The 16,037-nt window shown below is 41.0% G+C and overlaps 1 protein-coding gene across 2 annotated transcripts; it reads right to left on the bottom strand.

Annotated features, from left to right (window-relative positions):
- Positions 1-2,249: 2,249 nt before the first annotated feature.
- Positions 2,250-8,984, bottom strand: YWHAB (tyrosine 3-monooxygenase/tryptophan 5-monooxygenase activation protein, beta). 2 transcript variants are annotated; one of them, XM_010569711.1, is made up of 5 exons: positions 8,397-8,984; positions 7,267-7,390; positions 6,041-6,204; positions 4,628-4,723; positions 2,250-4,136 (listed from the first exon to the last, which is right to left on the bottom strand). In XM_010569711.1, exons 1-5 carry the CDS (start codon positions 8,688-8,690, stop codon positions 4,080-4,082), a joined length of 735 nt encoding a protein of 244 aa, XP_010568013.1. In that variant the 5' UTR covers positions 8,691-8,984; the 3' UTR covers positions 2,250-4,079. The 2 variants fall into 2 exon arrangements, with proteins under 2 accessions (XP_010568013.1, XP_010568012.1); XM_010569710.1 differs by having other exon boundaries at positions 3,913-4,723.
- Between the last annotated feature and the right edge of the window lie 7,053 nt (positions 8,985-16,037).

The raw sequence follows: 16,037 nt of genomic DNA, 5'->3' as shown, positions 1-16,037 counted from the left end.
GGCCCCGAGCTGCGCCGGTAACACCCCCCCCGCACCCCGGGCAGGGCTGGGCGGGGGAGCCGTAGCCCCGCGGAGCTCAGGGGTTGGGGCGGGGAGCCAGCAGCTGCATCTCCTACGGCTTTTGCCAAGTGCAGCCGGGGCGGCTGCCTGCGTTCCTGGTGTCTGTGGAGAGGAAGGGCAGGGTAACGGGGCCGCGCTTCGGCCTTGGCCGCTGCCAGCGCTTGCCAACGCTGCGTGGCCCACCCACGCGTTTCTGGGAAATCACCTGCAAGGTCTGGGAGGCGATTCCCTCAAGCTAAGAAATCCAGGCAGGAGCCGGTAAGATACGCGCCGCTGGGTACAAACCCGCTCGGGCGCTCCCGAACTCCACCGCCAGCTCCCTCAACGCCCAACGGAGGCCCCTGGTCTCTGCCATCACCCGTTGTCTGGATGACACACGAGTGTTGTAAGGTCACCTTCGTCCACGGAGATCACACCCCAGCTGTGCTGGGCGTACCGGTACGTGTGTGAGAGGTGATGATTTGCCACTAAAGGACTTGCTGCGCAGCCGAAACGCTGGATGAAAAAGCCCAGGAGCCTAGGGCACTTCCACCAGCAACTTCCCCAGCACCACTGTGTCTGTGGGGCTGGCCTGGTCCCGAGTCACCAGCACCTCCACATTTCAGCCAGACCCATTCCTCGGCCACACACCCTCTGCTTCCACACTTTTAAGCCAGGAAGCTAGTGCAGCAGGACAAGTGTCTCACATTGTCTTCAGCTGAACAGGTCTGCTGGATTTCATGAAAAAAGCTGATTCCTCTGCTGCCACGGAGTCCTTGAACGCTGCTCAGGAGACACAGGAGTCTGCTCCAGGCAGCACCACGTTAAAGCAAAACTAATCCAAGCATGGTTGCCTAGCTCCACCCCATCCCAGACTCTTGGAAGGGTCAGCTGCAGTGCAGATCAGGAGAAACCTTACCTTCCCAAAAGCCTTCTGGTGGTTTCCCACACTGAACCACCTCACCCAGAGGTCAGATGACCTTCAGTGCCAGCAACAAGAAGCCCCAGCAGCACCAATTATTTCAGTTAAACAGAGTACACCTGGACTCTTACTGTGGCTGGGCCAGCTGGAATGCCCTTTCCCAAAAAGACAGAATTACTTGAAAAATTAAGATCTTCCTTCAACTCATCACTGCTGCAGACCAGTCTCCTGGACTCATAATTTCCCCCAAAAGAGACAGTAAGGATGGGAGATACTATCTGAATGAACCGAGGCAGGACTAGTGCTCTATGAACAGCAACAGCTAGTAGGACCCAGGATTTTTTCTTCTCAGAGCTGACCATGTCATCAGCATGAGTCAGATTGGGAGTTAGTGAGCACTATAAAATCATTTAAGAGCAGGTATGTCCATAAAGGCTGAAGAAAATGACAAAGTAGCAATAATTAGAGATATAAACAGAGGCACCACTATTTAAAGCCATGGCACAGGACAGATCAGCACTTCAGCAGCAGCTAGTTAGATTTGGTCCTGATGCCTTTGTAGCGGTCAATCAAAAGAAGCCAAGTGACATTATCCACAGAGCACACTTCTGTATCGTCCCACTGCAGGAGCGAGCGAGGGTCCAAAACCAGGGACACTTGCTTCGGCCCCAACCAACCTCCTCGGCGCTTTTAGGCTGACTGGTATCAACTAGCCTGGCTACTGCTACCCATCTCTTCAAGCACCCTTATTCCCAGGAAGACACCTCCACTTGCACTTAGATGTGCTTTTGCACACCACCAGCTGAGAACAGAGTTACCTGGAATGTATGCAGGCTATAGTTCACTAGTGCAGCTGGGTGTGCAAACAGATGATTGACTGAGGGCCAGCTGAAGAGCTAACCCTCTGTTCAGAAAGGTGCGTTTAAAGCTTTAAATGTAATGAACAGACCTTTCTCATGTACAGTGTGTTCAACCACACAACATGCAATGACTCATGGCAAGTTAAATATATATTTATAGCTGCATTTTTTTTAAGCCCTGCAATGACAATATATTATAAGTATGACCTCAACAAAACCAAAGAGAACCAGTGTTCTCTACTACAAATCTGCGAGGGTGTGTGGGGGGAAAGTCTCTCTGCAAAGGGATGAGTAATTAAGTATTCACACCATTTGGAAACCATGAATCAACTCACACAATCCAAGATCTGTGCATTTAATAGAAGTGGTGATTTTACTCCCACAAGTTTTTTGCCACTAGTATGGCAAAGATGAAAGACACAAACAACTGATAAAATTTTTTTTTATTATTCACTTTTGTATTCTTTTACACTTTCCTGATTATTTTGTGTAAGGTGAAACTAGAACTGTTTAAAAGACATACACAAATCTAGTACATCAATAACCAGGTATTTCTTTTTGCTATACTATTCTCACAACCACGTGTGTGCTAGGCAATATAACCGTCACAGAAGCAAACTTTAGGCAGAATACTGGTCAGTAAAAACAAAGCGAAAAGAGCTACCAGATATACAGACAGGCTCGGTTCCACATTCACTACTGCATTTATCAAGCGCCAAGTATTAACTGCACAATTTGTTCAGCTAGTAGAGGGGAGTTTTAAAATCAGTGCATGAAATTCTCTTCAGCAGACAGATGGACAGACAAACAGATGGATCCTATACCTAAGTGGAATGTGAAGGTAGGGGGATGATACCGCGAGACTGATAGGTGACTATTCCTAATCTTTTCCACTGCATTATTCACGCAACTCTTATTAGGCTTTATTTAATGGGACATGTTTGAAACATAACTAGGTGAGGACGTTTGGAGCTCAAATATTACAAGCATTACAAATGTGTAGGTCTGCATTCCAGTACAATAAACGGGAAATCCTGAATATTTGAGCCAGATCCTGGTACTACCAAAAAATGGCAGACAAGAGCTGAACACTGCAACAGCACTGGCAGCTCTCAAATATCCAAGAAAGAAACCTGCCCTCCAGCAGGTTCAGGTCTCACCCAGCATCCTGACATCACCCATAATCAAAGAAAGGATGACGCATATGTGGGAGTCCAAAATTGCTTTAATGGAGTTTAAACAGGTGAGAGGGTCAAGGATGAACAGAGTCCAATGGGAGAAAAATTTCTGTAAAGTGAACTTAAAGATGGCTCAGTGGATTACTTAAGAAGTTTTCAGGATAAATTCCAAATGGGAATACCATGGAGATTTCGATTCACCTAAGAGTAAAGTAATGCAAAAGTGGTAGATCACTTCATGGTATCATGCAAACTAATAAGGCCATTCAAAAAATTGAATCTTCTCCTATTGCAAGTCCATGGTAGTGAACCAAGAATTCTCACTACTGAAGAATATCTAAGGTATAATTAAGTAAGTTATTGCTGTGGGAAGGGGCTTAGTCATGCATGTCGTATGAGCATGAAAGCACTTTTAGAAGTCAAATCCCAGTTATCTGCCAGTGTAAAGAGTTTGGAAATCAAGCTGCTAACTCCCCCATCACCCTCCTCCCTAAAACAAACCCCATCCACAGAAAGATAGGATTGACAAAGTGAGCTTTTGACTGAAAGCGGTGCCTCAGACTTGGTTACAAATGTCTACAGAGTGTGCCTGTTAAACTAATTCATAGCAGTGTTACTAACTGGAATGCCATACATCGGACTGTTTTCCTTCCATGCCCCAGTGTCACAATAGAATCTCTATAACTTTCTGTACAACTTTACAACAGAATTGTACTTCGACTATTTTGGTGCCAAATTAAGCTCGCCAGAGTTACATAATTGATGTCTACTCTTCTACCAATAAGAGTTTTGTAAAGTCAATTGCAATCACAAAACCCATAATCACAGTGTTCAGTTAAAAATATAAACACGGTAATCATAACTGTAAATGTTCATAATAGGAAAGTTCGGAATGCCATTATAATAACCGACCTTCGCTTTAAGTACACAAAACACCAACCAACCGTTTTTACCCCACAGACAGTTTTTGCTACGTTGAGGTTGTGAAAGTCGATGTACTATTCTTTTTGCTTGTCGCACAAAGGGATATATGTGTAGGATACAGGGTGACATTGAACATATAGTGAAGCGTGACAGCCATTAGTTCTCTCCCTCCCCAGCATCCCCTTCATCTCCCTGGTTTTCCGACGTCCATAGCTGTAAGAAAATATGAACACATGTTTATGCTGAAAGCATAGTTAATTACAATTGTCAGGAAAGGGAAGACAGCATAATTAGCAGTAGCTGTGCAATTTTCTCAGCTAAGAGCAATACAAAACTGAACTTAACAGTAAAGCTAAAGAATAATGAACTAGAAAATGGGTAGGAGAGAACAAGTAAAAAGCCAGCACAAGTTTGCAAGCTCAACATAAAGCTGGGTGTTGAGAACAGACAAACTCCACTTTGTGTTACAAAAAAAATCTGAGTTTGTTACAGTGGTTAACAAGTAAGTTCTGGTTTAAACAAGCAAGTCTAACTGGTCTGGTTACAAAAAGCAGTGCAGTTAAGACATGCAGTTAATGGCTCAGAAAAGGCTTTTAATAGCACAGAACTACATAAGACTTCAGATGTCAAGTCCCACTTAGCGGAGTCCAGCAGCCTAAAGAAGTAACAGCACACAGTGCCGCGGTTTGCCCCGTGATACTTACAGTGAGGTTGTCCCTAAGCAGCTGCATGATCAGAGTGCTGTCTTTGTAAGACTCTTCATTCAGCGTGTCCAGCTCTGCTATCGCTTCATCAAATGCCTAAAAATATGCAAGACAGCACTTTCACACTCTGCTCTCTGAATTCACTTCTGCTTACACAGAGCTTACAAATTTGCCACGTTACTATTCAAAAGCTTCCAGAATTTTTCTTTTCCACCAAGAGAAGAAATGTAAAACAAAGTGAGTACCAGATCACTAGACCACCAGCGGGAAAGCAGAAGTCTTCATGGACGTCCGGATTAAAGCTCAGAACAACTTCACTACCGTGCCAATACCAAGTACTGAAGAGGCAAGCACACTCTCTGTCATACTGAAGACTGATTCACACAGCTTGAAGTCAGGTTTAAGAACAACACTTAAAAGCAATACTTTCATTAAAAATGAAGGTCTCACTGTCTAAATTGGCAGTAAAAGAAAAAGGTACCATTAAGTTGATATATAGTACATAAGTAAGTAGGCAAGAAAATGGAAGACAAGGAGTTTTTGACAGTGGGGTGGAAGGTCTTGGATTTCTTTTCAAAACAGCATAGGAAATCAGGCCTGTTCTGCAAAAGATTAATAAAGCCATTCTTCCCATCAATCATGAAAGCCCATGCTGCAAGTCTGAGAGCCGAGAGCCACAAATAAGTGCTATTTCTTCATTCAGGTTTCAAATGGATGTAAGCATATTAACTAAAAAAGCAGGAACAGCAGCAGCATTTTACGCAGCAAAACATCACTTCTTGTTACAAAGTATTATTGAAGCGCGTATCAGGAATGCAAAGATTCACCTAATGCCATATTATTCAAATTACTACCAGACAATTTTCACAGATGCAAAAGAGCTCCATTTAGAAGGCTCTAATCCTATTTTAGGGAGAAGGCTAAGACAAAAATGACTAGATATTTGTTTGGCACTACCCATCACACAGGCTCTTTTTGGTCCAATGAGAGAGGCATGCACACAGATACACGAGGACATTTAAGGCTATGACTATAGTCACAAAGATGACACTTCATCTGTTTGCTGAAGTGTTCAAATTTAAATAAATATTTCACTTTAGAAGTGCTAAATTAATACAAGTGTTTTCAAATTTGACACAAGCTCATTCTAAGAGAATTACATGGACATAAGAAGAGGCACTTTGTCTCCCCTTTCACTGGATCAACTGCACTAGCAAATTAGCTTTTCTTAAAGCTAAGCTAATCTAGCCAACTAACTTACTGAAAGTATGCTACAATGACAATAGTTTAAAGATGACAGCATTTTTAAGGAATTTGATATGAAAAAGTATAATCATCTACAAAGTGCTATTGCAACCATGTAATTATCTCCTTAGCCTCCGCAAAAATTGGTAATATGAAGAGTATGCTTACCGTCTTTGCCAGATTACAGGCTTTTTCAGGAGAATTTAGTATCTCATAGTAGAAGACAGAGAAATTTAGAGCCAAACCAAGTCGAATGGGGTGTGTTGGCTGCATCTCTTTCTTGCTAATTTCAAATGCCTCCTGGTAAGCTTGCTGAGAGTTTGCTACTGTTGCTGCAAGAAGTAATTACAATCATATTAATGCACAGTACATCACTGTACTTCACGGGGGAAGCTATTACATTCTTGGTCTAGACTAATGTGCTACCAGGTATTCATACAATTACATATGCACAGACGCTTCTTTCAATGTTTTTAGATGTAAAAGCCTACCACTGGCTGAGCTATTAAGGCAGAAATATTTGTTTGGATAAAGCTTTGACATACAGAAATTCAGTTCAACATTTTAATAGAGACTTAAAATTAAATTTATTCAAAATATATTCCAACCAATCTGAATATACACAAGCTCTACCTAAGTCAAAGTGTACTGTGATTAAACACTCACTTCCAGCCTCGCTGAAGAAGCAGTAGATCTGGACAATAATCCAGACAAAACCATATGGGGAAGAAGAGGTATCTAAACTACATATTTAAACTGAAGGAAAAACTACATATTTAAACTGAAGGAATCATTTAGCAGGTAGGTCATATTTCAGCTTGGGGTTTCAGAGGAAAGACAACAGTCCCTTCCTGGCTAATGGGTAAGAATCAGCTCCAGAATGGTGTCAAACTAAGTTTGCAAGACATGGACTACATCAGACACTCACCAGGAATTCAGGCACAGTTCAGCATTACTTTAACATTTCAGGATTAATTGGCTTAGGGCCCAGTAACCCAATATCCCATATTTGCATGCACAAAGCTTGCAAACAGTGAAGACTTACAAGCTAAATTCATAGTTTAAACGAGAGATGATAGGAACAAAGCATTTTCCATGAGAAAAAACACACTCTCCAGGAAAAGGCTTTTACACTGCCAAATATGCTTGAGAATCAGTCAGAGGTCAGGGACTGCAAGCAGAATTTGACTGGTTTGATGAATGTCTGTCAATCACTTCTATTCATGTCAGTGAAGTCTATCTCTAAAAGTGACTTGCACTGCACCCGTCTTCAATACTATAGAGCAGTAGCGAAAAGAAATAAATACTTCACGTTGGGGAAAAAGAACACAAGTATTTTTCATGCTTTATCGTGCTCGGTCCCCAGCAGAATGAGAGATTTCATCTCTACTTACTTTGCTTATTGTCCCCAGATGCCACCTCTGAGAGGTATCTGTAGTAATCACCTTTCATTTTCAAATAGAAGACCTTGCTTTCTGGCTGTGTGGCATTGACAATAAGGTATTTATCCAGGAGTTCCTGAGAAAGGAAACATTTTTTTTTTTTTTTCCAAGTCATAAAAATGATGTCTGAAACAGCCTTCGTTACAATGGTAAACATGAACTGTTAAAACATTAACAATGACTTATGTATACTCGTGTGTTAATCACTTTGCCTACTGTTGTCTAAACTCAGAAAAAAAGAGAAACTACTTGTAACCTAATTCCTGGAAAGCAGAAAACTTGCTGTGCTGAGGCTATCCACAATTCACTCCTGTAGAATCTAACGGCTATCAGGGCTCAAGACTACAAAGATTTTCCTTTAAATACACTGATGCAAACCTACGTCCACAACCAAGCTAACGAAGAGCAGCAGCTTGACATTAGTACAAGTCTGGTCACTTTCGCTGCCACAAACTTGAATTCTATACAGAGCAGTGACATTATTCACGGCAAACTGATTCTATCTGCAGCTCCAGCTGAAAAACTGAATAGTGGCACAGTCAGCACATGTGCATTCAGAAAGAGATGGAAAGACTGACAGTACTGACAGCACCTGCTCCTGACTGATCTTTAGCAAACTGAACAGCAATAAAAAGAATCCCTCTCCTCTAAGTGAAAGAAATTGCAAAATCAGGTTGGGGGAAGAAGTACACACCTTCTCCATCCAAAAAAAAGTCCTAAACAAGCCTCAGGACGTCAGCATTCCTTAACAAAAGAATTTAAATGGTAGGCCTTTTAGCAGGACTCATGCCAGTGCCCCAGATCTAAATTTGTTTTCATGGTGACCCCTAGCCAGCGGCTAAGGATCTTCAACATTGCCTCGTTTGCTTTTTTTCTATTAAAAAAAAAAAAGCTCTTTTATAACAAATTCAACAAAGAGACAAACTAGATGACTTAGGAGTTAGAATTGGAGCCAAGTATGTGGCTATGCAATATTCCCCTGCTAAGGTGCTGCAGTGTCTACAGCACTAGTAAGATTCCTTAAGCCTCTCTGAAGAATGCTGCAGTACTAACTACTGTTATTTTTGCTGTTGGATTATTACCAGAACATCATTGCAGATATCCTGCAATTCAGCCTCGATTTTCTCACGATATTCTCTTCCCATCTGCTGTTTCTTCTCATTCCTCTCTGTTTTCTGTTCAATGCTGGAAATTACACGCCAGGACGAGCGACGGGCACCAACCACATTCTTGTAGGCAACTGAGAGTAGATTCCTTTCTTCATTGGACAGTTCATGTCCTTGCTCGGTGACAGCCTTCATAGCAGCAGCCATGTCATCGTAACGCTCAGCCTGTTCAGCCAATTTGGCTTTCTGTACCAACTCACTTTTATCCATGGCTCTCCTGTAATAAGCAGTGAATAAAAATAAGAGAAAAATGTCTCAATTGTCTGCACCATGGAAGTTAATGCTAAAGAGTGAAGCAGAACTCACAGTCACTAGTAAGTGGAAAATCTATCAACTCTAACAAAGTAATATGAAGGGTTTCTTTTTAAAAAATTATTTGACCTTTTGCCAAATATGTATAATTTCTATATATAAACGACTAATCACAATCCTGAAGATATGTAAGCATTATTCTTCAAAATGCAGCAAAATTTGTATTGGCATTAAGCACAGCACATCAGTACATTCCCTTTCTTATATGGCCCACAGCTCAGCCTAGGAGACGCTGCATGTTCTAAACCAGAAACCACCAGTTGTGGTTGGTTTTGGTGTGGGTTTTTTTGGTTTGTTTCTCCCCCCACTATTATACAACAGCAACTAGTTAGGAGCATTGAAGCACTGGACAGCTCCTCCTGACACTGAAGATTTTTTGCACACTACATGAGGTGTTTCTGTGGGTTTAAATAAATAATACCCAGTAAAGTTGTAGTTGTTGGCAACTACGGAAAGTACGTTTATACTGTTCTACCAGAAAACTTTTTTTTTTATACACGCATCAACGTACCTATAGTGGACAATTCTACATAGCTAGGGTGGCTGCAGTGTCAGGTTTTCAAAACCTTTTAAATAACATTGACATTCACAAAACCCAAATGGGAAATGGCCGACATGACAGTCACTACTGCAAAACTAATTGCTTACATGGAAACAACTTGTTTATCATTTCTGATAATGCAGTTTAACATCTGAAGCCAAGAAAAACATTACCGCATGACAAGGTCCCTGAAGACCTTAAGCAATGAAAAATGAAGTTAGTAAGGAATGTGTCTGTGAGGCAGCTTGAGTGTTGCTTACTTCTACAAGACAATGCTGACATATAGTTAACTCGGCCATTGGGCTACCAACCTTATACTCAGCCACCTAGGGCCATGTTCACAGGAGAACTTCAACAAGTTTCTTTGCCTTTATCAAAGTAAGTGGACCTCGATACCTCACAAATTCCCAAATGCCCCAAATTAACCTGTAAAATTTCTCCAGGTGTGTAGGTTCACTTTCAGACAGACCCAGAACTGTTATTCTTGTCAGTACTGAGCAATAATGTTCTTCTCCTACTCCCTAAATCCCAATCAGAACTCTCACTGTCCAGATGAGAAGTTTTCAGGCCAAGACCTAACAGTCTAAAAGCAACTTCTAGAAGAACAATAAAAAGCAAACACGAACAATAAGTTTACAATTGTCTTCCATAGGTTTCTGTTCATTAGACAAGCATCTACAGCCCTATTAGAAAGAACCAACAGACTGAAAGCAACTGCTGTAGCCTTTTCCCTGGCCATCTCCTTTGAAGATCCCAGTCTGACAGGCTCCTGATGGAGAATGTCTTGCACACACTGCTCAGTTTGTATTTTAATCAAAGTGTCACCTAGCACACTATTATACAGGGAAACCAGGCCCCTGTACTAAATCCTCAGCCAGGACAATGAGATGCAGACCCAAATTCCCATCATGTGTATGAGCAGTTTCAGAGTTTCCTATTGCCAAGTATGGAGTCCCAACTACAAAATTATTTTGGGATGAGCGTATTCAACCCCTCCAGCTGAAGATACTTCACGTTAGCAAAAAAATAATAAAAAAACCACCCAAGATATCAAATCAAACATTGTTATTTCACATGAAAGCTCCTGAAGTAAACCCAGCAACCAAATGTCCTACCTGCTATATATTTGCAGGTCACACTCACTCCTGCTTGCATTTCACCCTCTGCAGATCTAGCCTAATGCATCCATCCCTCTAAGGCACTCAGTAAGGATATCTAATGCTAAAACCAGCCTCCTGGAAAGAGACCTCTTGCAGACTTGTAATTAAAGTTGGGCTGCAGTTCAGTTCCATTTTAAATACTGCATTTAAACTAGTGGATTCTGGCACCTATTAAAAGGTGACACACAGACTTCAGATCGAAGCTCTCAACAAGACAGGCTGACTGTGGGTAGCAGTGTGACAAGTTCTTGTAAGGCATGATTAATTTGGCTCTGTCTTTCCCAAGAGGCTTTTACCATGGGGATATGCTATATTGTCATTGGCTTCTGCAGACTTATCAAAAGGATAGCTCCTGAGGATGGAAAGGGATAAGTGGAGTTTATGATGTGAATTTTTTCTCCCTACTCTGAAGTGTATCTTAGTACTGATACCTAACAAGCCTAAGGAAATCATCAGACTGTCTACCATTGAGTGAACCCATCCCACTTTTCACTGTTGTGTCTATCAAACCTTGTAAACCATTCTCTTAACTCAGCACTAAATTTAGACTATGTACTTAACGCAGGAAGTAATTTGTGAGTGGCATTTCTCTATCCACTCACTAAAAACTGAACATGTACAAAGTACACCTGAAGAATGCTTTTTATGTTACAAGAGGCAACTTTAAATAACAAGACATTTAAACAAAACAGTTTTAGAGCAATTCTAGTTTCCTCATAGTCTGCACAGCTTCTAGAAGCATTTCTATTGCAACCGTCTTATCTTCTCCTCTTCTTATGGAATGTGATTATTATGTAGAAGAAGCCTGCTTACTGAAGTCCAGAGGCAAGTAGCTCCAACAGAGTTTACATTTTGCCATTGAAAGGTCAGTTTTATTTTGATCTGCACTTTGCCAATACTGGTCTAATTTGTAGACAAGTCATCCATGCAGAATTCCGTTTACAAACAATATAGAGTTTAGTTTAGAGATGGCGCAGAGTTTGTTTCATCAAGCTCACTGACATATTTATCTTTAGATGCAAGGCAGTTCATGGCAGTCAATGGGTTCATATAAGGACACATGAAGGAAATCATAGAGGGAACTGCAAGGGCATTAAGACCTAGTGGATAAAAGAGACCCAGAAACCAGTTTAACATCTCAATTATATAGGCGAAATACCAGCACAAAGCATTAGAATGTTGTTTCTCATCAAACAACTTTCCTCAGTAATGTAACTAATTTATGCACATCTTAAATGTAACTCAAACCAATTACTGAAGATGGAGTTCCTCAGAACTTCACTGGCTTAGTTTTGACATTAAAAAAAAATATCTGTATACAGGGGCTTGAGTTGTTTAGTTAATTCATCTTAATATCTGTACTGTTAGTAGGTGCTATGAAACACAAAGTATTATTCAATAACATGGATTTAACAGAACTTAAATGCAGTAAGAAAATCGTTGCCCACACCAAAACATCTGCAATCGACAGTAAGCCTACCATTATTTCGTTCACAGGGTGCTGCATAAAGGAACACTTAAAATCCTTATTTTATTCTCCATTGCTTACCTTGTTAGAAGCTTGGAGAGAGCTTTGCAGAGCTATGCTGGCTTGAGCTCCAAAAGAGGGAAGTGTTTGCCAGAAGGAAAAAAGATACAAGGAAAGGAGTGATGTTTGAAAAAGCAAAGAAGCAACTATCAGTTATAACTGGTCCCTCCCATCGAGGAGATGAAAGCCACACTCTAACAATGGATCAGTGTGCCACAGTCTGAAACAAGCAAAGCCTAGAGCTAAAAATACTCCTAGGCCACAAACAGAAGCCATCTAACAAAGGTTACCTGCAGCTAGGAGCGAAACACACAAAGGTGATGCACAGGAGGCTGACAGGAATGATCTATTCTAGGACTAATGAAGCCATGCCATGTCGGCAAGGGGGAAAGAGGGAAGATGGAAAAAGGAGCAGAGACGTGCAGATCACAGCCATGGAGGAGTCCTGAAAGTTGCCCGTTCTAAGCAGAAGATTCTCATATTAGATGCATTAATACATTTCAAATTCTTAAGACACTGTCTTCTTAAGAATCTGTCAAACCACAACTTAGTAGCCCTCCATAAAGAAGTGGGTAGACACTATTTACAATAAGGAATGCCAACCACTAGCCAGCAGTCACAGCCAATAGTACCAGCTACCAGAAATTTGAATCACCCTAAATCCCACACCTGAAATGTAATTTTTTAAAATTTTTTTTCCTCTATCTCCCATACAGCCTAGAGTTCTTTCAATCTCTCTTACAAATACAGAATAGCATATATGCAGGTAGTAGAAGTTACAAGTACTTCCTTCCCGCCCCCCAGAAAAACTCTATGCCTGTGTAGACAAGACTCTGAAACAAAGCATCAAAGGTCAAGGTCAGAACCTGTAAAACACATCAGTTTGTAACTGCCTTGTTACTTTCAGTGGAAGATGCAGTGAGAGGGGCATGGTGCAACCATCCTGGGAACAGCACCTGAAGTCAGTACACCACCCATCTTTCAAGAGTGGACGGACACCCAGAACTGGATGTTTACATCTCAGTAACAGCTGAGGAGTAAAACATACAGATAATGTTCTTCAGAAGACTGCAGGAGCTTGAGAACTATATCTTAGTGCTCAGCAGTTATTACATCTGCTTCTTAGCCTTTATTATTTCCAATCTTGATGAGCTGTTTAGGACAAAGCCAAAACAGATCAGAAGTAACTGTGTTTAAAGTCTGCAGAAATCAAATGAAAACCGACACTGAAAAAAATCTGGCTTATATAACATATTGAACTGATGAGACAATACTAATGAGCCTATGTTGGCCTGAAGTCTGCTGCTCTCAATGACCTGTTCTTCTGATGATAATTAAGTTATTGATTTTTAGGTACTGTTTTTCTCTTTATAGCAAGCATGAGAATCTATCAGACAAATGCTTCCACTTTGTAAAAATACTGGTGAGAAAGCAGTGTGGTTACTGGTTTGACATACTGGTCGCTAATGAGTCAAGTATAGATGCAGGTTAATAGACCTGCATGTTTCACTGTGAGAAATGAATGTAAAACCAGATTTGGTGAAACAGGATGTAATCATACTTCTCAGTCACAAAGTTTCTAAGTTCATTCAAATTGTAACAGGAAAAGCAGCAGACTGGTACAGAATTTGTAGTTCAATCTTCCAACAACATGTGAACATACCTTATTTGATTTCTGGGTAGGCAATTCATTCCGAAATTAAACACTCACATGAGCTAAGTGGATTTTAAATTACAATTCTATAATTACAGAGAGTAAGAGCTTTGGAGATACTATTTCTAAAACAAATGGAAAATCCTTCTCTGTAATTCAGGTACACACATGCTGACACAAGTATCTGCATGATGTTGATGGCATCCACTGTCAAGTAGACATCGTTCCCAACAGATATTCTTTATAGGAAAGGCATCGACTCTTTAAATGGAGTGCAAGGAACCTTCCTGGCTTTTTCGTGGTACTAGGCATTTGATGTTATTAGTTGTGTTTCTCTATTTTGGTTCCTTCAAAGGCTACCACGTATTGTTAAATAACTGATTAGAAAATGAATGTGTATGTTAAGATCTGAACAGTGAAATCTTCCACAACTGTCAACAGCTTGGGTATAACAACAAGTTCAGTAAAATATACTGCAAATATAATGAGGGAAAAAGGAAAACGACTTCATAGTTGTGATATTATTGCTGACCTTGTGCAGCACATAACCTTAGCCTCCTCTGCACCTACTGATTAACCATCTACCGTGGCCTTCAGCTCAAATCTTTATGCAAATGTTCAGATAAAATTAACATTCTATAAAGCCATGCCTAAACCTGCTCTGGCCATCTTCTGCCATCATTACCTGTTGCTTCCTAAAACTGACCAATATAATTTTTGAATAAACTGACACTCATTAGTTTTCAGTCGCCGTAGACAATTGTGAAATTTCTATGACAAGTACCAATAGCGTGTAGGAATACTGATATTGTAAGGACAACTTAAATTTAGTGACAGTAGCCTTGTTCTTCTTAATGTCACTTAAACGAGAGACTGCGGGCTGAAAAGCACTGCACTGCTACATACCTATAGCACTCTGCACAGGACAGCTGCAGGTGGAGACAAGCACACAGTTCCAAAGTACAATATACTTACATGGTAACATCTTTATGTTCCAACTAGCAGGATTGTTTTTGGCTAGAGTCCAGGTGGAAATAGTGAGTTATCCCAAAAAATCTTCCCCCAGGCATAAAGTTCATGCCAAACTAATGTATTCATATCACAGGTAAATCACTTTTGTTAATAATAAACTGAGAGTATTTATATTGCAGGGTGGGGCAAAAAGTGCGGCCATATAAAAGACACACTACTGTAACGCCTAGTCTTACTGGGATGTATGACGATACCAGGCGGATTAGAGTACTAACTTTCTACGTCATTATTCAAATCATTATTTACTTAACTCCTCTTCATCTGAGTTTATTCACACGCAGCACAAAAAACTGCATACTGGCAAAGGCCTGCTTAGGAAAAAAAAAAAAAAAAGACTCAACATCAAAATAGCAGAGATCAGAACATGCGGTACTGACATAATGAGGTTGAGCAAACTGCACTAGGCCCATCTGTGCAACCAGTCTATCACTTTATTGCTATCAATTTAATAAACAAAATATTATACAGGCTATATTTTTGCAGTCCTTTGATATGAAGAGTGAAAAAGGCACTGGCATTCTTCCTTGTTTTCTTTTCTAGACCAGTTTGTCTCATTATTATTTTAAAATAAAAGCAAGCTTTTCTTTCCATAAGGAAGTATTAAAATTTCTGACTGAGGTGTTCTGCAGCAGCGAACGTGTAAAGACACAAATATTCCTACAGTCACTGAAGTTACAAAACCTTACAAACGTTCTGCTATTTTTATGTAGGAATTTAGCTTTTATGGTGCTGCATGAGGTGCAGTTTGTTTTCCTACCACCAGAAAAGTTATTTTAATTATTAATAAGGAATTTAGCTGAAAGCAACCAATTTACATTGCAGTCTCTGAGTCAGATGCATTTTTGCTCCCACATGCTAACACGGTGACTGCACGCCACTGACATTTGATCACCCCAGTTAATATCTGATCATACATACCTCAAATAAAACCTACGGTTGCTAGTCTGGGGTTACTGTCCAGCCTTTTTGTAGACTGGGGGCTGGCCTGAAGCAACCTTCTTTCCCTCTGGTGTCCTCCCTAAACGCATCTCTATTCCCAAGTGGACAGAAACGACCAAAATCGGAAAATAATAATAAAATCGTTGCGTTTCCTTCTAAAGTGTTCACGACATCTCCGTGATCCCCTTCGCTCCTACGTGAGCAGGCTCATACCAGCCGGCACAGAAACGGCACCTCCCCTCTCAGGCTGGAAGGGCTCGGCATTTCGGCTGGGCACCCACCTCCTGGGTCGGTGAAGCTGCCAGGACGCCCCAAACCCCTTTCCTGCTTTGGGGGAGTGAAGGCAGGAGCCTTCGGGAAGAGGAGGGCTGTCACTGTCACCGGCCCCGGC

Source organism: Haliaeetus leucocephalus, unplaced genomic scaffold (genome assembly GCF_000737465.1).
Source record: "Haliaeetus leucocephalus isolate CR32 unplaced genomic scaffold, Haliaeetus_leucocephalus-4.0 Scaffold273, whole genome shotgun sequence".
Classification (NCBI taxonomy): domain Eukaryota; kingdom Metazoa; phylum Chordata; class Aves; order Accipitriformes; family Accipitridae; genus Haliaeetus; species Haliaeetus leucocephalus.
This window is presented reverse-complemented; position numbering and strand designations above follow the sequence as displayed.

What these genes read in the sequence shown, in the direction of transcription:
- YWHAB (XM_010569710.1), bottom strand. Translation starts at nt 8,690, where the DNA reads ATGGATAAAAGTGAGTTGGTACAGAAAGCCAAATTGGCTGAACAGGCT. An exon ending in ATCTGGGGACAATAAGCAAA is followed by an intron (nt 6,205 to 7,266) that starts GTAAGTAGAGAT and finishes TACTTCTTGCAG; the next exon opens with CAACAGTAGCAAACTCTCAG. An exon ending in CCTGTAATCTGGCAAAGACG is followed by an intron (nt 4,724 to 6,040) that starts GTAAGCATACTC and finishes GCATATTTTTAG; the next exon opens with GCATTTGATGAAGCGATAGC.